Source organism: Lytechinus variegatus, chromosome 11 (genome assembly GCF_018143015.1).
Source record: "Lytechinus variegatus isolate NC3 chromosome 11, Lvar_3.0, whole genome shotgun sequence".
Lineage (NCBI taxonomy): Eukaryota > Metazoa > Echinodermata > Echinoidea > Temnopleuroida > Toxopneustidae > Lytechinus > Lytechinus variegatus.
The window spans coordinates 20681469-20705811 of record NC_054750.1 but is presented as its reverse complement, the minus strand read 5'-3'; the positions used below and the strand labels follow the sequence as shown (position 1 = coordinate 20705811).

The window sequence follows — 24343 nt, the reverse complement described above, 5'->3', positions numbered from 1 at the left end:
TCCAATTAAATAGATCTCATGAACAAATCCTTCTTTATTTTGTACATATTTTTCTGGAGACTTCCATGTAGTATATATCATAATTTGATTCTTTCACTTATCATTCTCATGGTACAGGCCTTAAAGATATAATTATCCATTTGGAGAGCAATAACAACCCGTAACTAGATTGGCTAAAAGGCTACATGCATTTGTCATGTTTGTGACAGAGGCTGCAAGATATTGGGAGGTGGCTGATGTCATTTATTACTTGAATTCAAAGTATTTTCACAGGTAATAGCAAAATTGAAACACTGCGATTTGTAACATGGATTGACATATCAGCACTCTATGCTCACCAAACACATAGACAGCAAGATCTTTTGAGACACTACCCCCGCCCGGTCCATGGAAAAGACACGTGTAGTTCTTGGGCATCTCATCAAGTCTCACCTTAACCTGGTACCAGGATGTTCTGGTTGTCTCATTAGCGGTGGAATTGAGTCGTGGAATGATCGTTACTTGTCCGTTCACTGTGTTGGTGACGCTCATGCTTTCAAGTGCAGGAGGACCCGGAGATGCCTTCACGACACAAACCAGTGTAGTAGGATTCCCGTTGTTAACCTGGGAGTAATGGAAGCTTGATATTTCAAAGGATGGAACTGGTTGTGGAGTCTCGGTTGTGCTAACGGGGGTGGTATCTCCTGTGGTGACTGGAATTGGAGCTAGAGTGGTGTCAGCAATGGGAGCGAAGAAAGAAGTGGTTGCAATATCCGGAATCACTATTACAGTAGATCAGAAGAGGAAAGGAATATGGGCTTACGTATAAAATCCATGCGTGACATATGCACCTTATCATCGGCGAACAATAATCATTACCTTTTCTTCCTAATCCTTCCCCGACTTAAAAAAAATGAAGAAATTCATTAATTCTCTACATCAAAGTCAATTGATGGAGATAATAACTTTATCTTCATCATAGTTACTAGCTTAATTATTTCAAAATCATGGCAACATATATCAGGTGGGTGTTTCACAAAGCTGTTCGTAAGTTAAGAGCGACTTTAACAATGACTGGTGATCCTTTCTTGTTAAGTGGTCTATTCATTGGCGATGGTTAAGTGTGTATCCATTTTAGATTCGATACATAACTTACAAAGGGAGATAAAAAAAAAAAAAACGCCTGTACCAAGTCTTTTCCATTCGCACTTTAAATAAATAACCTTGGTTTAAGTTTAACGGATGGTCCGGGCTGGAAATAATATGATTTAAACATATAAAGAAAATTCAGGCAAACAAAACACTGAAAATTTGATCAAAATCGGACAACGAATAACAAAGTTAAAGTTATTGCATTTTAAAGATTTGCATTATTCCGGTGAAACAGTTCCAGGCATGTCTTCATGAATGTTAAATGAGCAAATTTATGATGTCACATCCCTACTTCTTCTTTTTATTTTATTTTATGAAATTAGGGTTTATTCATATTTTTTATCCTAAGAACTTAAAAAATTGAATTGAAAACTTGTTTAGTGCATTAGATATTCATTGCTGCAACTTATTTCATTATAGAGGAGACACATTATTCACTAGTGTATGAAAAAATGAAACAATCATGATTTCATGTAATAACATAAGAAAAAGGAAAGTGGGGATGTGACATCATCAGCCCACCTAATGAATATTCATGATGACATGCATATACCTATTAATTTCACAAAATAATGCTTAACGTTAAAAATCAATAACTTCGCTATTTGTTATTAAATTTTGTTGAAATTTCAGCATTTTACGCAGTGAATTTTACTTTACTTATTTAGATACATTTTCAGCCCGGAGTACCCCCTTTAATCTAAACTACATGTCGATCATGCTGAGTTCATTATGGTATTACCTATATCATCATCAGTGTCGAGAGAGGGTGAACCTTTAGCTGTAAAAAATACATGAATGATAAAAGAAGAGTGATTATTTACTGCATTTGAGACTTAAAATCCAATGTTCATCAATAACGCAGTAGCTTTCCTCAACGAAGGATTTAACACCAATAGCTTATTAGCTTCTCAATAGAGCAGGGGTCCGTTGCAGAAAGATTTGCGTTTAAACGCAAGTCAAGAAATCAGTCACAAGTCCCAAATGCGCGCTGTTGATTGGTTGAAAATCAAGTTATGCATGATTTTTTGAGTTGCGATTGATTGCAACCAAATTGCAACTCTTTCTGCAACGGCCCCAGGAAAGTAAAGCTGATTTTAAGGTGAGGCATATGATGCATAACTTTTAAAGGGAAATGAAACCTTGGAACAAGTAGGCTTGTGTTGAACCAAAAAATCAAAGAATAAGAACAAAGAAAGTTTGAGAAAAATCGGACACATAATCATGAGAAAGTTCTGAGCATTTGAATATTGCAATCACTAATGCTATGGTGATCCTCCTATTGGCAACGCGACAACTTTCCCTCTGATGGACTATAAAATACCCTAACAAATTCTCTTTTTGCTTGTTCTTACGGTGATACAAACTCTTTATCCATGATGTATTCTGTATTATATGCCCTCCTTTAGAAAGAACACATGATCTATGATAGATGTAATAAAAGAGGTAATTTAAGTGAAATATATACTAAGGTAATGGGGAGAGTTGTTCACAAGTGACATCACACATCTTTGTCGCATTGCCAATTTAAGGATCTCCATAGCATTAGTGATTGCAATATTCAAATGCTCATAACTTTGTCATTATTTGTCCGATTATTCTCAAACTTTCTGTGATCTGTTTTTGGGATTTTTTTTTCTGTTTTCAGCTATCTCATTCCAAAGGTTTCATTCTCCTTTAATGTAAAGATCCAAAATGTTCATCGATGACACAGTAACTTTTCTCATCCAACTATAGGCCTGTAAATCACTCACACCTTCTAAACTGATAAATTAAAACAGGAATGATTGAAAGGCTTTAAAAAAAGTACTTAACGAATCGAATGTAAAGATCCGCATGTGTAAAGACTTACCCTTTGTAATGACTAATTTCAACTTTCATTTTTAAAACAATGTCTTACAAATACCTCGCATTGAAAGGATAAATGAAAAAACTTGTATACATTTTGGTCAAATAAATAAAAACTATTGGACAAAAAAATCACATGCTTGCAATATTACAGTCATTCATACCAAGTATTTTATTAGCCTATCTAATCGTGTGAGCTAGGGTAGGGGAAGGCGGGGTAAGTTGTGACAGTTTTTGCTTTTTGCATGTTAGAATTGATATGATTAATAATCTTGTCGAAATAAGTACCTTGCCTTGAAATTTAATTCTTCTGAAATATTTTCCACCTATATATAACTTTCTATCCCCACACTGAAAGTCATCGTGACCTTTGAAAAAAACGATGTCAAATGGCTCAACTTGCCCCATATATGGGGTAAGTTGAGCCACAAAAACTATGTACAAAATGTATGAGGGGAGAACCAGCAAGTCAATTTTTTGTTTAAAGTCTTTTTACTTGCTAATTCTCTATAAATACTAACATCCTTTAAAAGGAAAAGAGCAGTCATGTAAATTTGCTCCTTTCAGCCAGCATTTCAATCGATTTTTATGGTTTGTTTGTTTTTTAAGATACATTACCATAGGAATTACCATGGCTCAACTTGCCCCATGCTGTTTGGCTCAACTTACCCCAGTCCGAACTTAGTGAGATAATTTTGTATCCACACATTTATTATGCATCCATCATATAAAAGACTATGACAAGAATGAAGATCCATACCTGGACTAATAATGTTGTTATCATGTCTTTATTATATTCAAAGACGTGTGTGTTTATTAAGCACTTATCTATTTCACACTCTTTTTTACTTTTTTGGCTGAAATTCATATTTTACCCTCTAAAAAACTACTTTTTGTTTCAAAGTTGAAAACAATGTGGTGGGGTTAGGGGTTATGCTATGGGTCATCAATACATGACACAACCACAATGTCTGACTCATTCATTACTGGCCTGGGGCTGGTGGCTCAACTTGCCCCTATGCTCAACTTACCCCGCCTTCCCCTACATGTGTGCATGGTGTGAGAGTGCGTGTGTGTGTGTGTTCACGCACATTTTCTCATAATTTTTTCAACAATTTCTTAAGAATTTTGCATGGAAAATTGTGTTAGAAAATGACTGAATAACCTTGGCAATTGACGCCTGTCCAGCCATCTGCACACGTAGTCCCATTCGTACATTCTCCTGTATCCTTCTTACAGTTGTTTGGTGGGCCACAGTGGCATTCTTGCAAGCAGTTGGCTCCATATCTCCCAGGTGCACATTCTTGTAGAAAGTAAATGAAGTGGAATATCATTATACATGTCTACACATGTTTATTAATAGTATGGATAGCATTCAACAGCATAGAACAAGCACTTATAGAAGTAAACATCGACACAGTTGTACTTTTTACTGACTTTTGCAGTGCATAATTTTGCAAATACATTGAATTAGATCATTATTTATATATGTATATTAATTTTGGCAAAAAATAATTTAGCCTTGAAAATTGGTATTCTGCTAATTAAGTTGATAAACTCCATGCTAAACAAGAATACTGGGTCAAAACATCAATAAAATACTAAGCTTGTTTGTTCGTTTTACAATTCTCATTGCATAATTCTCATATCAAATGTTTCATCTCAGATTCTCAGTTATAGAAATTTAGTTTTGATTATACGAATTATTATTTTTAAGAATAGATTCTTTGGTGATTTTCATCTACATGAATATGTAATAGGTAAAGAAATGAAAAACATGAAAATGAAAAATGAAAATTCACAAAATATAGACCGCCGTAAGACAAGGCTTAACGGTCATGGCTGAAGTTGAATTTAAAATGATGAATTTATGAAACGTTTGAAGTTTCACTTATTCTTACAACGTAGTTCTCACATCCCGGGTATTTATGCAAATAACAGAGCCGATGACTTTCCCCAATTTACACACTCAATATATATTTTGTATTTTCATTCTTCTAACTTTGGTGCTGAATAGACTCAAGATAAAATGTGGGTTTTTTTTCATTAGAAATTAAACCAAATTTACATGATAGGCGAAAATAAAATGTGTTATTAAATAAAGAATATCAAAATATATATATTTTTTTTTTTTATTTTGGATATATTTATATACTTTTATACTTACAGATTTATTTTTACACTTACTGTCTTCTCTTAGTTTGTTTAATGCTCTATCATACATACTTATGTCTTTTGTACATTATCAGTTGTTCCCTTCTCTTTCCCTTTTTCCCCTCTTTTGCACCAGTTCATTATGCCTTTCTTTGTTACCTGTTTGACCCACCTCTCACTAATTCTCTTGTTATTCATATCTTCCTCATACCCTCTATCACTGTTTTGTTCCAGATCCTGTTTGATGTTGCCTGCCTCATTATCTTAATCCCTCTTGGCTTGAGGTCTTTCTTTGGCCTTACACCAACTTCCCTTTGTGTCTGCCTACTCCTTTTCTTTCATCCCCTTCATTTTAAGGCCCTATCTCACCAACGGAGACGTCGCCGCGACAGTCTCCAACTTATCAGTCGCTGCAGTCGCGGAGACGTCTCGGAGACAAAAATGGCTTGCGCTCTCACCGAGGAGACGTCTCGATGGAACGTTTGAAAGATCATACACCTGACTTGGAGCAGGAGGAGGGATATCAGCACGCGTTCAGTCACGTGGTTTCTGAAGTGGGTCAAACAGTGTGAAGAAGTGTCGCGGAGACGTCTCCGCAATGTATTATAATTTTTTTGGTCTCCAGCAGGTCTTCGCGATGTCTCTGAAACGTCTCTGAGACATCGCGGAGACATCGCGGTGACGTCTCAGCAGTCGCGGATATCATTAGTCTCCGAGACGTCGCAGCAACTGATGGAGACTTCTCGGAGACGTCGCGGAGACTAGAAACAGTCTCCAAAAATATTAAACATGTTTAATCTTCTTGCGACTCCTCGGAGACTCTGTAATTTTCATGAGACGTCTCAGAGATGTCGCGGAGACGTCTCTGCAACTAGCAAAATTTGTAGTCGCGAACTAGTCGCGAACTAGTTTCAAGCCCAGTGAGATACCCCCTTAACCTGATTGGTCATCTCTTCTCACTAATGCCCCTTTTGTCTCCTTGTTCCAGTGTTGCTGTTGAATGTCTGTGGTCTATATTATGGTTGTTCCACCTTATATGTTAAGGGGTATCTCACTGGGCTTGAAACTAGTTCGCGACTAGTTTGCGACTACAAATTTTGCTAGTTGCAGAGACGTCTCCGCGACATCTCTGAGACGTCTCATGAAAATTACAGAGTCTCCGAGGAGTCGCAAGAAGATTAAACATGTTTAATATTTTTGGAGACTGTTTAGTCTCCGCGACGTCTCCGCGAGAAGTCTCCATCAGTTGCTGCGACGTCTCGGAGACTAATGATATCCGCGACTGCTGAGACGTCGCCGCGATGTCTCAGAGACGTCTCAGAGACATCGCGAAGACCTGCTGGAGACCAAAAAAAAATTATAATACATTGCGGAGACGTCTCCGCGACACTTCTTCACACTGTTTGACCCACTTCAGAAACCACGTGACTGAACGCGTGCTGATATCCCTCCTCCTGCTCCAAGTCAGGTGTATGATCTTTCAAACGTTCCATCGAGACGTCTCCTTGGTGAGAGCGAGAGCCATTTTTGTCTCCGAGACGTCTCCGCGACTGCAGCGACTGATAAGTTGGAGACTGTCGCGGCGACGTCTCCGTTGGTGAGATAGGGCCTTTTGTCATTTTGCCTCCGAAGAAGATTCTGCTAGGATCGAAAGCTAAGGGACCTTTTGACTCTTATTTACTCCATTGGCTCTTTTTTTAGATAAGCAGTTTACAAGCAGCTTCTTTTTGCCAAAATATAATTGTGACACTATATTTGTATACAGCAATTATGGATTTATCACTAAGATATGAGCATGGGTAAAAATTGAATGTGTCACAACTTTCCTGCTTTTACTTCCAATTTCAATAAAATCTTCATAATTATGTTTTTTTGCTTGGAACACGAGAGAGTCTATGTCGTAGAGACAACGATCGGTTATAAATGCGATTACCTAGTAGTTTGAGCCACTTAACATACACCTATTATCAATTATGTATATAGTTTTCTTTGTAAAAGATTATGTTAATTTCATTAATCAATATGTAAACATATCCTTTTTGGATTTGTGTAAAGTAAAGATATGATATAAGGGTGCCATTTTCAACTTCTCACCCTGCAGAAAATACACATAGACATAACCAAACATATTACCTCCTAACAATTAATTTTCAAGTGTAAATTTTGAAAACCTGATAGTAGATCGAAATTACTTGGCAATTAAAGCTCATGCAATGGCAGAATGATGAAAACAAATGCATCCTCCTATTACAAACCAACTATATTAACCAAGCACCACTTCTTAAAAGAAAACAATGTGGTTATTTCATGAAGCATTATAACCTAATCCAATGATCTCATCTTAAGGTCAAGTCCACCTCAGAAAAATGTTGATTTGAATCAATAGAGAAAAATCAGACAAGTACAATGCTGAAAATTTCATTAAAATCGAATGTAAAATAGGAAAGTTATGACATTTCAAAGTTTTGCTTATTTTTAACAAAATAGTTATATGAACGAGCCAGTTACATCCAAATGAGAGTCGATGATGTCACTCACTCACTATTTCTTTTGTGTTTTATTGTATGAATTATACAATATTTCAATTTTTACGAATTTGACAATTAGGACCTCGTTGCCTGAAGCACAAAATGTTAAAATAATGGAATTCCACGTGTTCAGGGAAGAATGAAACTTCATTTCACATTACAATGACAACAAAGTAAAGATATTTCATATAATAAAATAGACGAAATAGTGAGTGATATCATCAGTTCCTCATTTGCATACCGATTGAGATATGCATATGACTGTTTGTGAAATGAAGCGAAACGTTAAATGCCATAACTTTCTTATTTTACATCCGATTTAATTTTCAGAGTTATGCTTGTTGAATTTCTCTCTTTATATTCAAATCAAGTTTTTGTTGGGATGGACTTGTCCTTTAAGATGAGATCATTGGATTAGGTATAATGCTTCATGAAATAACCACATTGTTTTTTTTTAAGAAGTGGTTCTTGGTTAATATAGTTAGTTTGTAACAGAAATATACTCTAGATGATGCTTATCATTACTTCCCCGATCGTCCCCTTACTCTTCAATATAATACTTTAAATGAAACTCAACACAAATTGAACAATGTGACAATGTGTTCCAATGTCAACACTTGAACATTGGCACTAAAGCGGGTACGTACTTGGAAAATATCTTTTTGATTCTTTGATGAGAAAAGACTTAATGTCTTGTGCGGAGCAGAAATCACAAAAGACACCAATCAAAACGATAAGAGTATCATATCCTATCCTTATATGTCACACATGTCTTTGGTTACCATCTTGATCCTAAAAAGGGTTAGATTTTTTTTCTCTATTGCTCTTCTCTCTTAGCATTAGCATATACAGGTGGAATATTTTTTTTCAAGTAGTGATTTTTATTCACAAAGAACGAAAAAATTATTGAAAGAAAGAAAAAAGAAAGAATAAATAAATAGATAAGAAAAAAAATAAATAGAAATAAAAAAATAGACAGATGAGAGGTCTGTCACCATGTTGTTACACAGAAAATAAAGTGACAGCCTCTGTTCCCCGTAAAAAACACAATGGTGCCACATTGGTCTAGGTTTTTGAACATGTACATGCGCCTCCCGGTGAGCCTCCAGCTAAGTGCACTTTCTGCTATCCTTTTCTTTTTAGATCATTATCTGTTTTATTTTGATTTGTAGTGGGAGATCACACACACACAAAAGATTAAAAAGTACAATACCAGTCACACAGACAAAACCGATCCTGGACCGACCAACGCTATTATATTTCATAATTAGGGTGTTGTGGCTCAGTGGATAAGTCTCCGGACTATGAACCACAAGGTCCGGGTTCAAATCCCACCGCAGCACTAGCATCCTTTGGCAAGGCGTTTATCTACATTTGCCACTCTCTACCCAGGTGTAGTAAATGGGTACCCGGTAGGAAGAAATTCCTTGAATGCTCGATGCGCCCGATCAGGGTAGCCGTGCTAAAGCCGGGGTAATAGTATGCAGCGCTTAGAAACATTTGTATTAAGCGCTATATAAAAGTTGCATATTATCATTATTTCCAAAAACATACATCAGTCGGTTTGGAGTCGGTTTCGTTGGTGTGACTGCATCACACATAGGACGATGTCAGACTGTACCTCTTGTGCAATCGATCCCCATGAATCCCGCTGCACAGGTGCATCCGTAGGGATCTGGGAGGCAGAAGAGTTTTCCCTGACACGCTAGACTGTGGTCATCTCCTGAGGTGTCACAGGAAAAACTGCCATTTTGTCCAAACCGGTTGCTCCCCAGGACTGCAGTGAAAGTGGCGATGATAAATAGACAAAATGTCATAAACATGTTATGCCATATGGAGTGTAAAATCAACTTTTCTCACGAATAGTATAGGTGAAGCAAAGCAAATATTAAGCAAATATATTTCCTCCACTCGCAATGAGGAATCCATGAATAACCTTGAACTACAGTGCGTATCAAAAAAAATTTACACTTCGAAAAAATCCTGTAAAATCATGTTTGTTATACTTTGAAGATTTTTCCACATTATATCATTGGTACAGATCCATTGAAGCAAATTACGATATAACTGTCACAGAATATTTCCGCTTGATGAGCACCACTTACTTCTGAAAAATTAGTGAAAAATAATTTGCGCAGAACTTTGAAATAGTTATGCGAATAAAAGTAGACCATAATCATGAAGAACACATGGAATTTGGTTAGTAAAATTGATTTTAAGATAATTCCAACCTTTTTAACTTGTTTCCTTGCCCAAAACACTTCAGAGTGCACTGTGTTCCACCCCACTCACCCACACAACGAGGCCATCGTGATGATATGTGCTGTACACTGAGCTGTGATTTACATTAAATGGCTTAGCCTTGATTTTCATTTTGTTAATCATTGTCAAGCTTGGAAAAAGTGTGGAGAAACAAGCATTATAAATTGAAATATAAAATGTAAACCCACTTTAAATGATAAAGACATAGTGAAAAAATGCTGGAGATGTCTGATATAAACTTTTTTTCAGATTCAGATATGTCCTCAGATCCAGCTGGCACAAAAAGGGTGAAGGTTGTGCTTACTAACTCTTGAAATTTCAATTTGGGTGGCAAAATTGTTACAAGATGCTTGAATGTTTCTGTTTTATTTCAGTTGACTAAACTTACAAGGGAAATGTATGAGAAATGCTGTGCAGGATCAGTTTGTTTTCGCCCTTTCCCCTTGACACAGTGTGAAAACGAGCATTTTTGCGCAAACAGATTTATGCGAGCTTTACAAAAACGGAAAGTGCTCACTCAAGTGTAACATTCTGTCAAAACTTTTACTTTCATTGGAGAGATGAGACCCAAATCCACGATTGTATGTGAAAAAATTACGCACATGTTGTATATTTTTTAATTCCCAGAGCTTTTTCAAAGTGTAAACTTTTTTTTTGATACGCACTGTATAATCGTTTTCCTCATTTTTTTTCTTCTCTTCTCCCTCCTTTCTCTTTTTTTCTTCCTTCCCCCTTTTCCTTATTTTTTGGGCGCCGCCCATAGGGGGGGAGCCCCTATATGGCCTCCTGGATCTGCCTTTGCAATTGAATATGGTTAGCCCCGAGGTATAGTGTATATGCTCATATTACATGGATATGTTGGGAAGTTGAGGGAAGGGTTTTCATTTACATGATCCTGAGAATGTGGGCACACTTATTTCTCGGTTCAATTTAGGAAAGCTTACCTTGATCGCATTTTGTCCCGCTAAAACCAGGAGGACATACACACTCCCCCGAGTCTACATCACACCTGCCTCCGTTAAGACACTCAGGACAATCTCGTTCACAGTCAGGTCCCCAATGGTAAGCTGGACATCCTGTGTAAAGTAACACCTATTATTATTTACAATGCAGGGGAACGTGTACAATCTATACCAACATTGTGTCACTTAGATACTGTAAGGTGAGTACCAACTTGTATTTTTCAACTTTTATATCTCATGCTTATCACTATTATTCATTAAACAAAGTCTAAGCGATTAAAAATTTACCCTGTTTTCAATTCTAAACTACGCTAAAGAATGGGTTGTAGTGGGAAGTGCTGAGTCTTTTGCGGAATAGATCTAAACACCTCTTGAACAAAACTAAAGTTAGGAATTTCATTTTTGAAATTTGGATGGGTTTTATTGGGAAATGTCGAGTTGATTGCGATAAAAAGCACAAAATGAAACAAGAATAATGCAGAATTTCACCCCCCCAAAAAAAAAAGGAGTTTCGCTGGGGGGGGGGTAAGGGAGTATCAATAAACCCAATCCTCGGTCCGTCTCCCGGTATATGAAAAAACGGTGTTTAATTGGAAGAAAATCCTCTTGGGTGTGTTTGAAGTGTGTTGATTTGTAATTTAGAAAAAAAATCAACTGATCCAAAATTGATTTGTTACATCCTTGGTACATATGAATGTGAAGAAACACATAAATTTAGAATAGGCCTACCGAAGGACGAGGAAATTGCTTTTAGAAAAGGAAAAACTAAGCTGAAGCACTTTGTTGCATGACAGGTTTTTTTTCCTTACGGTAATACCTGGGGGGGGCACTTCCATTCACGAGTGGATACCATGCGCGACCAAGGGGTCTCAAAAAGCACCCTAAACACATAATTTCTATATTCTGAAAATGCACCCCTTAACAAGTATTAGCGTGTGAAACCCTACCCTTAACAAATATTGGAAACAAAACGATACTCTTGGCAAATATTCCCTGAAATGAACCCCTAAACAAGTACAGGAATAATTTATTTTACGGGTCTTTCGGTTGTCGGCTTTACCTTATTTGGTTTAGTACGACCCCACCTTCTACACCTCGCGCAAATTGTACTAAACACAAAGTGTTGGAGCAAAAAGGACATCCTTTATAAAACATTTTAATTTGTTTTATCATCCCCCGCAAATTCGACCCTAAACACGTAATTTTCCTAACGAAATAGATACCCTTTTTTCATTATCTTTGTGTTTTTGACACCCTTATCACGTTACGTACGTAACGTGCCCTATATCTTGATAAAGACATCCTTTGTACGTGTTTTTTGGTCGCGCATGGTATCCAGTCGTCCATGTACGTGCCCCCCCCCCCCCCCCCCCCGGAGGTAATAACAACAAAGCACACTAGGTCTAATATTAACAAGTTATTTATCTGTTTCTAAACATTTTCTCTTTTCAACGTAATAACAAAAGATAAATTGCTATTTTCTAAATTGCTTTAGGTTCATAATGTAGGGGAGCTAAAGGTGCTCCGGGAGAAGAAATGCTCTTCATTGTCAAGATGCAGCATGAATATAAAGTGTCAACTTACTGATGATATGAAGGAGCTGTATTGCTTGTTGATCTGCATCCCATCTGTGTGACTGTATAAAACATTTATATATTCCAGCCTTCTCCATCTGTATATTTTCCAAAGTGAGATTCTGCTTTCCTTTAGAGCCAGATATTGAATCCCCATTAAACCGCCACTTGAGTGTGTCAGTCTTCATATCTGTTTTGAAAGGGATTGTCACAGTTTCTCCGAGATGGGCAGTCAAAGTTGTTTGTTCGGGGGCGATTGTAGCTGTAAAGAAACAGATTTTTTCTAAAACATTGGAAATCACATAATATGATATTCAGTTTAATATGAGTCAATGTTTTAAAGGTGAGCTCTTACTTAGGAAATAAATTATCAATATTTTGAAAGAGAATTGTTGCAACTGAATTTACCCTTTTTATCCTATATATTCATTGAGAGAGTCAAACATTGAACTGATTACCAATCAATTTTATCAGGGTCTAAATATTTTAAAATGAGAGATAATATTAACCCTAAATAGACTGGGCTATTTCGACGCCTAAAAAGACTGGGGGGGGGGCTGATTCAGCCCCCCCCCCCTTTGATCTCGGCCGTTGATCGCCCGATCGCGACGAAAATTGGCACACGCGTTACCCATGGCATTATCTACAAAACTATAACATCAAATTCGGCAAAAAATCTCATGTCTCATTGATTATGCTAATTTATGCATAAAATCATAAGTTTGCTCTAATTAATAAAATAATGCCCCTGAAATGTTAATTTTTGTTTCACATACTCTAGATAGGCATCTGATCAAATTGATTTAAAAAAAAATTCAAAATCAAATTTATTTTCTTATGTATTCTATTGTTTTCTAAATTTCTTATGTATTTCTTTGTTTTTCAACTTTTTGTTTTTTATTGTTTTTTCAATGGAAATTGTCGGGAACTTTATTTTGACCATAAACAAGATAAAATTATCCGATTTTAAGCAGTAAAAGGAAAAATAATGAAACATTTATGAATTTTGGCTAAGAACACTATTTGCATTGGATTTGTACACAAATTCACGTTTTTGAGTAATTTTGGGTCTGCATGCACTTACGAAATGTTGCGTAATTTTGGAACCGCGTACCTGGGGGTCACAATTTTGGTCTCAAAAGTTGCGCGAGACTTGAAAGTAAAAAGTCAGGGAGCAACGCGGTCAAAAAATTTCGCGCAGCGGATTTATCACGAAAAAAATCTCGAGGGGGGGCTGAATCAGCCCCCCCCCCGTCTTTTTAGGGTTAAAAGGCAAGACAAAACTTATCAACAAAATAAAAAAAATCTCATGCATCTAGAACCTTTAACATTGGTCTACCTTAAGGCTTTAAAAAATGCAATCTAGACAACCCATGGTTGAAGAGAATGATCATTCACTTTACGTAGCATAGAACTTAAAGGGTAGTTTACCTATTCTGTGGCTTATAATTAGGACCTACTAGATATGCTGCCAAACCAAACACACGATTCTATTAGTATTACATCAGGGACCTGAGATAGCAAACGTTAATTCTGCATCATTTTCTATTATGTCTTAACCATGTTAACGTCAATTACCAATATATCTTTTATTCGCTGTTCTGTTAGCAGTGCAGATTTAATGATAGATTTTTCTTAGCCTTCTTTATCTCCAGAAAATATGAATTACAAGCCACCGGATTTTATTGATATAACGACAACCATACGCGTATTCGGGGGGGGGGGGGGGTAAACCAAAAGCTGCGGTCTCTGTTATGTTGGTTGTTCCGCTGAACTTTGTTGCCTCTACTCACCAATTACAGAGACCGAAGTTTTAACTTGATCTGTACAGGGACTCAATGGCCAAGAGGGAGTTGCGCGAAAGCCGAAGTTAAGTCACTTTTTTTAATCCCCGTTTCGGTGCATTTCAGGTCAAAACGGAATAATAGTCCTGCTATAGTAATAAGGTGCAGTAGATCTACCTGGTACGCAAAAAGTGGGCACCAAAAACAAAGGGGAGAAAAAGGAGGGAAAGAAGAAAGAGAAAGAGAAAATTGGGGAAAGACAGAGAAGAAAAAAAGGAAAAGAGGCAGCCCGGGGAAGCGGTCGCCGAGTTAACGTTCAAATTAAGGGAGGGCACTGAATTAATGTTCGATGGGGGGAGGGCGCCGAATTGATGTTCAACCTATGGGCGCCGAATTGATGTTAGACATACGGGGCGCCGAATTGATGTTCGACATGAGGGGCGCCGAATTAATGTTCAACTGGGGGGGGGGCGCCAAATTAATGTTCAACCTATGGCGCGCGAATTGATGTTCGACATAGGGGGCGCCGAATTGATGTTCGACATGGGGGCGCTGAATTAATGTTCAACTGGGAGGAGTGCGCCGCGCGAATTGTTCGACAAGGGGGAGGGGCTAATTTATGTTCGACATACACTCTAAAAAATTAAGTGCTAATTCAGCTCTTAAAGAGCGTGTATATTGACTGCTGATTTTTCTCGTTCAAATTTGAACTAGACGAATCAGCACTCCGAAGTGCAGTCAATGATGTTAGACATACGGGGCGCCGAGTGTTAAGAGTGAACGGGGGAGCCTAATTTATGTTTTACATAGGGGTGAACTGCCGAATTGTTCTTCACCCTAGGGGGGCGAAATGATGTTCTACTTAGGCCAGGGGCTCCGAATTGGAGTTTGATATAGGGGCACCAAAGTTATTTTCGACCTAAAGAGGCGCCGAATTGATGTTCGAGCTAGCGAAGGGGCGCCGAATTAAAGTTCGACGTAGGGGCTCCGAATCGGACGTTCTGCCTAGGGGGCCGAATTGATGATCGACATTGGGAACACCAATTTGATGTTTGTCCTGAGGCGCCAAATTCATTTTCAACCTATAGGGAGGGGGCATCAAATTCATATCCGACCTTTGGGGAGCCAATTTGGTGTTTGACCAGGGGACGCCAAATTCATGTTTCACACGAGTTTGGAGCTCGCGCTTGAATCAAATGCATCGTTAGATGCCCATCCTGTTCTTGATTACCAAAAGTACTTACAGACTTTCCATATTTCAGGTCAGAATATCTTTTTTTAGCTCGCGCTTCGTACTTGCATATAATGATTTGTTAGATAACCACCTGTTCATGATTACCAATTAGTGCTTGGAAGACAGAAAAATTAGGTAAGAATATCAAAAATTTTCATCTAGCCCTTCGCGCTCGCATCAATTGACAGTTAGACGACGATCCTGGTAATGGTTAGAAAAGTGTCCAACTTTGGTCAAAATATCAGAAATTACCAGCTCGCGCTTCGCGCTCCAATAAAATACTGAGATAGATACCCATCCTGTTCTTGAATACTAAAAGTGCTTTGAGACTTTCCAATTTTTTGTTCAGAATATAAAAAAATTTCAGCTCTCGCTTCGGGCTCGAATCGATTTTTTCGATGTATCCATCAAGTTCACGGTTACAGATAGCGCTTAGAATGTCCGATCGGGAAACATACAGATTGAAATATTTTTCCAGCGCCTGATGTAAAAGTACCACATTAGCAATATGTCAGTTTCCATGGATATGGCCACAATTTGACAATGAATGCTCCCCATCTTGCATTTCTAATCAAGAGACTTTTTATCGTTTAAAACCACAAAGGGCACACTAAGATTGAATATAACGTCACATATATGCATGTATGTTCTCGATATAACAAAGTACCTTATTAGTGACAGAGGCATCATTCTAACAAAAATTACGGGGAAGTAGAATTATTCTTACCATTATGCATGAGGACAATAGTTGAACTATTGTGCGTTTCTCCTTCATACTCGACGCCTATACGGAATGCACCCAATGCAGCGATACCCTGTGATTGTTGGAAATCAAACCTTACAACATGAGCTTCATTTGACGTGTTGTATTCCGGGCGACCTGCGGTATCTGCAGTCTTGATGATACGTTCAAATGCAATAGAGTCTCTTAGAGTAGCATCTTCTTGTCCAAGGTAGATGCTGATATACTGATCATCAGTGTTAAACGGATCCAAAAGAGGGTGGTTGGTAACCAAAGTCATGTCTATATTGACAGCTAAAACACAAAAGAAACAATATAGGAATTAAACGAAAACTAGTAAATAATTTGTCCAATATCAAAACACCATCTTAAAAGTGATGAGGGAGATATCGCCTTTGAAACTGCCCTTGGTAAATGAACGCAATATCGTAGGTTGAGTCTACTTAACAGTTTTGCTAGATAGGCCTATATACCAGGGAAAATTAGATAATTAAAACTAATTTGAATGCCTTGAGGTATCGCATTTAAATTTGCATAAACTTATCATGTATACTCACAGAGATATCAGAGAGATTTTACGTAATTATAGTAAAAGCGAAGAATTATGTTTGGAGAACTTCTCGGAACTTTAATCATATATGCGAGTTTCATCATTATTACAATTATGTGATGTCATACACGTATAATGTAAAATCCTCGCAAAATAAACCAAAGATATTTCCCTGCATTCAATATATTTCAGACACAAGATTTCTTTCACCATGAAGCGAACAAAATGCTAATTGAAAATAACAATTTACATACTTTTTTTTTATCACAGGACATAATGCTGGAAAGTGATGTCACAAAATCAAAACTGAAAAGGAAAATTATAACTCCTCATAATTCTCTGTCCCTAACATTAAAGGGAAATGAAACATTTGGAACAAGTAGGCTAGTATCGAAACAGAAAATTCGAAGAATAAGAACAAAGAAAGTTTGAGAAAAATCGGAAAAATAATGAGAAAGTTATGAGCATTTGAATATTGCAATCACTATTGCTATGGAGATCCTCCCATTGGCAATGCGACAAGGATGTGTGATGTCACATGTGAACAACTTTCCCTTTGATGGACTATAAAATACCCTCAAAAATTTCACTTTTTACTTTTTCGTATGATACAAACTCTTTATCCATGACGTATTATTTAAAAATCTGTATTACATGCCCTCCTATAGAAAGAACACATGATCTACTGATAGATGTGATAAAAGAGGCAGTTTAAGTGAAATATATACTCAAGTAATAGGGAGAGTTGTTCCAAGTGACACCACACATCCTTGTCGCATTGCCAATGGGAGGATCTCCATAGCATTAGTGATCGCAATATTCAAATGCTAATAACTTTCGCATTATTTATCCGTAGTATCTCAAACTTTTGTTGATCTGTTTCTTTGATTATTCTGTTTTCACACAAGCTATCTTGTCCCAAAGGTTTCATTCTCCTTTAAATATTATATAGAACAACGCCGTCTGCGTCCTGGCATGCGCTCCCCTGGTATAACGGTGTCGCTCTTCATGTACCCATCACGCAATTTAAGGGATATGGAGACCGTGCCTTTTCATCGATTGCTCCGAACCCCCTCCCCTTCTTTGCTTCGTGAAATTGACAGCATAGATCTCTTCAATTGTGCCCCAAAACTCACTTATTTCAGCAAATGTGTAGTAATTAACTTAATGGATGAACCTGCGCCTATGAATGTTTTTTGACAGAAATATTGGGGCAATATAAATGCTGTGGATCATCACCTTCATCATTTCAATTATATTTTTTTTTCAAACATTTATTTAGAAATAATCATATTTCTCTCATATAAGGGCCTACAATTTATTTCCCTTATATAGGCCCTACTAGTAAATACATATTAACCTGAAACCATGTTATAATAGACAGTGGATCAGTACTGTCGGAAAAATATATTTTCGTATCTATCATTCGTCCCATTCCTATCAGCTATAAACATGACAAATGATGCCATAAGTGGTGATTGTTTGTCTAAAGAAGATTATTGAAAATTCGATCAAACACTTCTTAACCCGGCCAGTTTCCTTCCTTTATTAAAGTCGGTTTCCTGCCCACCTTAGCAACTTGTCCGGTTGCCATGTCATTACATGTAACTATGCGTGCCCATCTTTAACCGTAATGTCGGATATATGTAAATCAAGCTTGTGCAAGTGCCATTCTCTTAAATGTCATAATTATGTGCGTGATTGTTTCATAGTACTTGAAGGAAAATGAAGTTTGCCTTTATTCGTTTGCGCCCAATATTTCCTTCTTCAATTTCACTAAGATCGGCTCGTGGACCAATTTCGACCAAGAAATTGTACAAAATTTAGGGATGTGTACTCTCTTTCTCCTCGTAAGTTGTGTGGTACACAATCTATCAGATTGATATTTTCACCATGGCCAAAAATAATAGGTTTGCCATTCACTAACTCATCAATATCTGACAGCAAGACGTTATTCATTAGATTTCACTTTCATAATTCTTTGGCTTTTTAAACATATATTGTAACAGTTTTGAATTTGAATAGCAGGCCTTCAAGCAATACTGGCCTAGCTTGGCATTCAAAAATTCTTGAATCGTGTATGCCAAGTCTTTCCCATAATGAAATCTCATTTGCATTCCACAATTTTGGGCAGATAATTGTTCCAAGGTAACTATTAAGATTCTAATGATTTTAATGAAATTCTCATTCTTGTTTGATATTTCTCTTCTTTATATAGATGTACTTTTTGTGGGGGTGTATACTTGACGTTTAATGCTCTTTACGACAGTTGTTAATTGTTTGATATTGTCTTAGTTATTGGTTCCCTATCTGTGCTGGGTTTCCTCCTATCTGGTTTGTGCTTTAAAGGGGAAGTTCACTCTGACAAAAAGTCTATTTCCAAAATAGCATAAAACAAAACAAAAATTGCCAAAGGTTTCAGGAAAATCCATCAAAGAGTAATAAAGTTATTAGAATTTCAATTTTGTGATTTTTCAAGTCATATGCGAGCCGCATTTCTACATATCATATACATATTTTGTTTTCTCAGAAATTCGAAAGTGTTTTTTTTTTTATTTTTTCTTCAGTATATCAATAGACAAATCTTTTCACACACGTTCCTAAAAGAAAATATTAAAAAATTTATCACGAACAATAAAAAAATTAAGTGTATGAATTTTATATTACGTAACAAATGGGGCAGCTGCTCGTATATGACGTCACAAATTAAAAAATGAAAATTCTATTAACATTCTTGGTCTTTATTAGATTTTCACCAAACCTTTACCAATGTTTTTATCATTTTCTGCTATTTTCTCAATAAACTTGTCTTTAGGATGAACTAATTCAAATCATGACCGATGGGACTGTACCGTGAAGTATGTTTGAGGAAATAAATCTAAGATCACTATGTAGATCAGGAAATTGTGTATTGAGTGAATTGTCTACGTCTTGGTGTTTCTTCCGTTTTGGGGTGTGAGGATCCAATATGTGAGTTTATATGCATATTTTATCCGAATAAATTGTTTCTCGTAATGTTAGGAAATTATTTTTGAAAAGAATATGAAACTCGTGTACTTCTGTCAACTGGAACGAAACAGTACTCAGAGATCATTTTGAAAAAAATAAGAGAGAATTATTTATTTTTTTATTAATTTGTTTTTATTTTATATCAACTCAATTTAGAAATTTCGAGAGGTTTTGAAGTCTCTATTTTTCTATTTCAGTCATAATGGAAACAGCTAAGAGATGGAAGAGAAGGGGCACATTGATCTGTTTATCACACACAGAAACATCCCCCACGCACGCACGGGTGTGCTTTTTGCTTTTAACCCCCCCCCCCACACACACACGCGCGCGCTTGCCATATCCGTTACCCCTGTACTCCTTTTATACACCCAATCATGCATATACATGAAGATCCCTCACATAGCACTCCTCCCCCCCCCCCCCACCACACACATAAACGCGGGCACACCTAACACCCTCACCCTCGCACGTTTCCCATCATTAAAGAAAAGATTAACATGGAATAATAATAATAATCCGCTTTTATGTATAGCACTTAAAGGGATGGTCCGGGATAAAAATATTTATATCTTAATAAATAGAGTAGAATTCACTGAGCAAAATGCCGAAAAATTCATCAAAATCGGATAACAAATAATAAAGTTATTGAAGTTTAAAATTTAGCAATATTTTGTGAAAACAGTCGTCGTGAATATTCATTAGGTGGGCTGATGATATCACATCCCCACTTTTTGTTTTCTTATGTTATTACATATAATCATATTTTTTTCATTATTTCATACTTGTGTGAATAATGTCTCCATTATAATGAAATAAGTTGCAGCAATAAATATTTATTACACTATATCAGTTGTCAATCCATTTTTCTAGTTCTTGGAGGAAATTTTTTTAATAAACCTAATTTCATATAATAAAATACAAAAGAAAGGACGTTTCTAGGCGCTTAACAAATATATAAATTATTACCCCGGTCATCGGATCCTGGCATGCCCGCAAACAACGTATGCACTTTCTCCACTCCCTGCGGAGCATTTCAACAAGAGTTCCGAGATTCAATTGCCAGGCATCAAACGGGGACTCATTTTACACCTGGGTGGACAGTGGCAAAGTGTAGATTCGAACACACGACCCTTTGATCGGGCGTCGAGAGTCAAAACCACTACACCACGAAGCGACGCTTCCATAATATCAAGAATATCACGATCTTTGATGTGGGAGCTTATTCATCTGATCTGATGTAGGCCTTAAAGATGTCAGTAATTCCCTCTTTATTGTCTGTTGAGGTGGTGTATGATATTTTGTGAAGCCCATTTTCACTAATAATGTAAATAGCCTATTAAAAAATGAAAATTTCTTCAAAATCAATTTCCAATGCTGATATACTAATATTAGTAACTGGATTTAAACTGATTGAATCCTTACAGAAAAATGATAAAGGGCCGTGTCTTTGATTGCTATTCCATTTTTTTAAATTAAATGATAAAATCGTAATTTTCTTAAAAACGCAATATTTCGATTGTTATTTCACATCAATTCGTCACAATAAATTTTAAGTCATATACCGTTTTCATAACTTAATAGAAAGAAGGAAGCAAAAATTATCATGGTAAATTTCATAGAATTGCAGTTTTCAATTTCAAAGGTTCTTCTGTTGCACAAGATGCTTTTTACATTGACTTTGAATATTTATCTTGTTCGTTAATTCAAGCACGAAAAAACACTACACATAATGAATACATGATAATACAGGATAAAGTAGTCTTTTATAATGCGATACTTTCCTATTAGTAAATTATTTACAAGACAACTAGCAATAAATGGGGTTCTTCCTCAAGATGTTTAGATCTGATTAAGTTTTATGATATATTTGATTTTTAATAGTAGGTGAAGGGGAAAATAATGAGAGCCAAAATATATAGACGCATCCACCTTTTAATTTCACTTTTACTATAAACATCTGCATATTTGGTGTAGTTGATGTATTTTGTGGTCAACTGAAAAGATTTATTATGGAATGTACTTTAATGATTTGTGGAATATGAATACTGATATGTTTGTTTACAAATATGTACAATTGATATCAATGAAATGAACAAATTGTTTTAATTCATGAGAGTAATAAATTCTCCCCCTTTTCGTTCTAATGATTTTGTTTTAATTCCTTTTTTGAAGTTCATTAAAAAAATCCATCTGCAGTTTGGAGGTTGCGGATAAAAGTTTTGCTAAAATAAACAAACTTTAAATTCCACAAATTTTCTTAATAATTCTATATCCAATTTCAATGACAGTTTCTCCGTATGCCTATTTGATTAAGTAAAGTTCAGTTGCTTTTGGGGTTGGCTTGAGAAGAATAAAATTACATTATCTCTTTAATTTAAGATATATTTCCTATGTATCCATACCGTGCCAGAAAATTGACTATAGACCCCCTCCACTTCCTCCTTCTCATATCCTTCGATAAACTTTCGATTTAATTTTTGCCTAGAAAAACAAAGAGAAAATTCCCTCTATTTCACCATCTATTATTATGCTGGCTAAAGATGTCCCGCCTGGATGCTAAAGGTTATCGTTTGTGTCTGCATTTAACAGATGAAACTTGTTGCCAAAGCGATGGTGTAGCAAGGAATTATCAACAAGGGAAGCGCAGCCAGGGAGCGAAGCAACCGAGCGAAGCAACCGAGCGGGGGAAATATTTGGAAGGTGCTAGCCACCTCCAAATAAATGGAAGGATAATGTTCCTTCCGAAGGAACATAATCATTAGTATCAACATTTATGAAAACGGTATTTTCTGAACACTAAAATGAAATGTTAGGGCAAGGGTTGTGGAGATGAGAAAAGCAGCCATGCGTGCTTGAGGTTTATGACGGCATCCCCGGAAAATATGGCAACGTTTGTAGAGACCAAGCGAGAAAAGTGATTATTTCAGCCAATCGAACTAACCGTGTTTCTTTGATAAAGTTGTACATAACGTTTCAGAATCAGCATTGAAAAACACTCAATAAAGCGGTGGACTGAAGTGGATGTTTGTTTTTTGTATGAATGTAGCATTTTGAACTTATAACACGTTATACAGTCAGGGTACGTGGATCCAGCTTCCGCCAATAAGGGGGGGGGGGCAAAAAAAATTTCACCCATTTTTTCCCCGATCGGCCGCTCAAAATTTATTTTTGTTTATTTCTTTGAAGGGGTAGCCCTAACTAAGCTAGTCCTAACAGTCACTTCTTACAAAACAACATAATTTAAATGTGTAATTATCTCAGAAGCCCTACTTAAATAACATTTTTGGAAATTTTATTAATTTTCCCCTGAAAATTCAACATTCTGGGCAATGTTTGTGATCATGAAAAGATGCGTATAACATTCCGACCTAGAATGTCCATTTTCTAGGTCGGAATGTTATAGGCATCTTGTTCATGATCACAAACATTGCCCAGAATCATGAACGGACAGCTTTATATAAATAAACAATTGATGCGAGCGCGAAGCGCGTATAAAATAATGCTATTTCAGACCTAAAAACGGGACACTCTGTTCCTGTTTTAAAAATCAGGAAAAAGGATGGATAATTTGGTACCTTCCTTCATTAATGATACGAAAAATAAAAATTCTGATCTGAAACAGGATAATTTAAGTACGTTTTAAATAAAGAACAAGCTGCGTATCTCAATAAACATGCGTACGCGTGTTTTAGAGTTAGCAAGAATCTGAGCATTCTGAATACATTTCTTATCATGAAAATAAAAATGCCAGCGCGAAGCGTGAGCTGAAAATGTTTATATTCACATCATAAAACGGACATTTTACAAAACACTTAAAAAACCCTGAATTTGAAAATCAAACCAAATAATGAAAGCTCAATATTAAAAACCTAATATTTCAAGCTCCGTATCAGCCTATTGAGCAAGATATGTACTTCATCGAACAGGCAATGCGAGCGCGAAGCGCGAGCTAAAAGTAAAGGTAATTAATACGTCAGTCACATTTCCCCTGTTGCGGCCGTGCGGCGTGTCGAAAACAGCCATTAACATTTTTCGTACCAGCTACATATAGGTGGTTTGAATAAAATTAATGAAATGGCTGTTTTCGAGTCGCCATGCGGTCGCCATAAGGGAAATGAGACTGATGTATAAATGTACCTAAATATTTCGAACCTTCACGAATGAAAGTGAAATGCCCAGGTCCTTCCCAGAGGTTGCATTTCGATATCATATTTACAAAGGGTTCTGAATTTCGTCAACATTTTTTTTCTAACCATGTTTGTACCGAGTTATCAAGTTCGATTTTATATTTTGTTGTTATTGTGAAGTTTATATGAAATTGATATTTTGCAATAAATCCCTGGTAAAGCATAGTTTCAGTTTCACGTTGTTGTCCAGAATGTAAATACATATCGTATTCAATTTTACCACAGATGAATATCATTTTGTTAAATGATTTTTAAGTTTCACATACCGATACAAATTTAGCCTCAGTTGAAGTTCACTTTGTTGAAATGATTTTTAGGTTTTACCTCTTCGTGCAGGGTAAGGGAGAGACACTACATATAAGTTGACTACATGGATTA

General features: G+C 36.5%; 1 protein-coding gene across 1 annotated transcript in view; it reads right to left on the bottom strand.

Moving 5' to 3' along the window:
- Positions 1 to 24343, bottom strand: part of LOC121424448 (receptor-type tyrosine-protein phosphatase F-like) — a 78320-nt gene that overhangs the window by 49661 nt on the left and 4316 nt on the right. The window contains 7 exon segments of the mRNA XM_041620138.1: positions 339 to 764; positions 1874 to 1912; positions 4145 to 4282; positions 9283 to 9438; positions 10868 to 10999; positions 12470 to 12721; positions 16205 to 16513. Of these exon segments, the coding sequence (XP_041476072.1) occupies positions 339 to 764; positions 1874 to 1912; positions 4145 to 4282; positions 9283 to 9438; positions 10868 to 10999; positions 12470 to 12721; positions 16205 to 16513 (1452 nt within the window).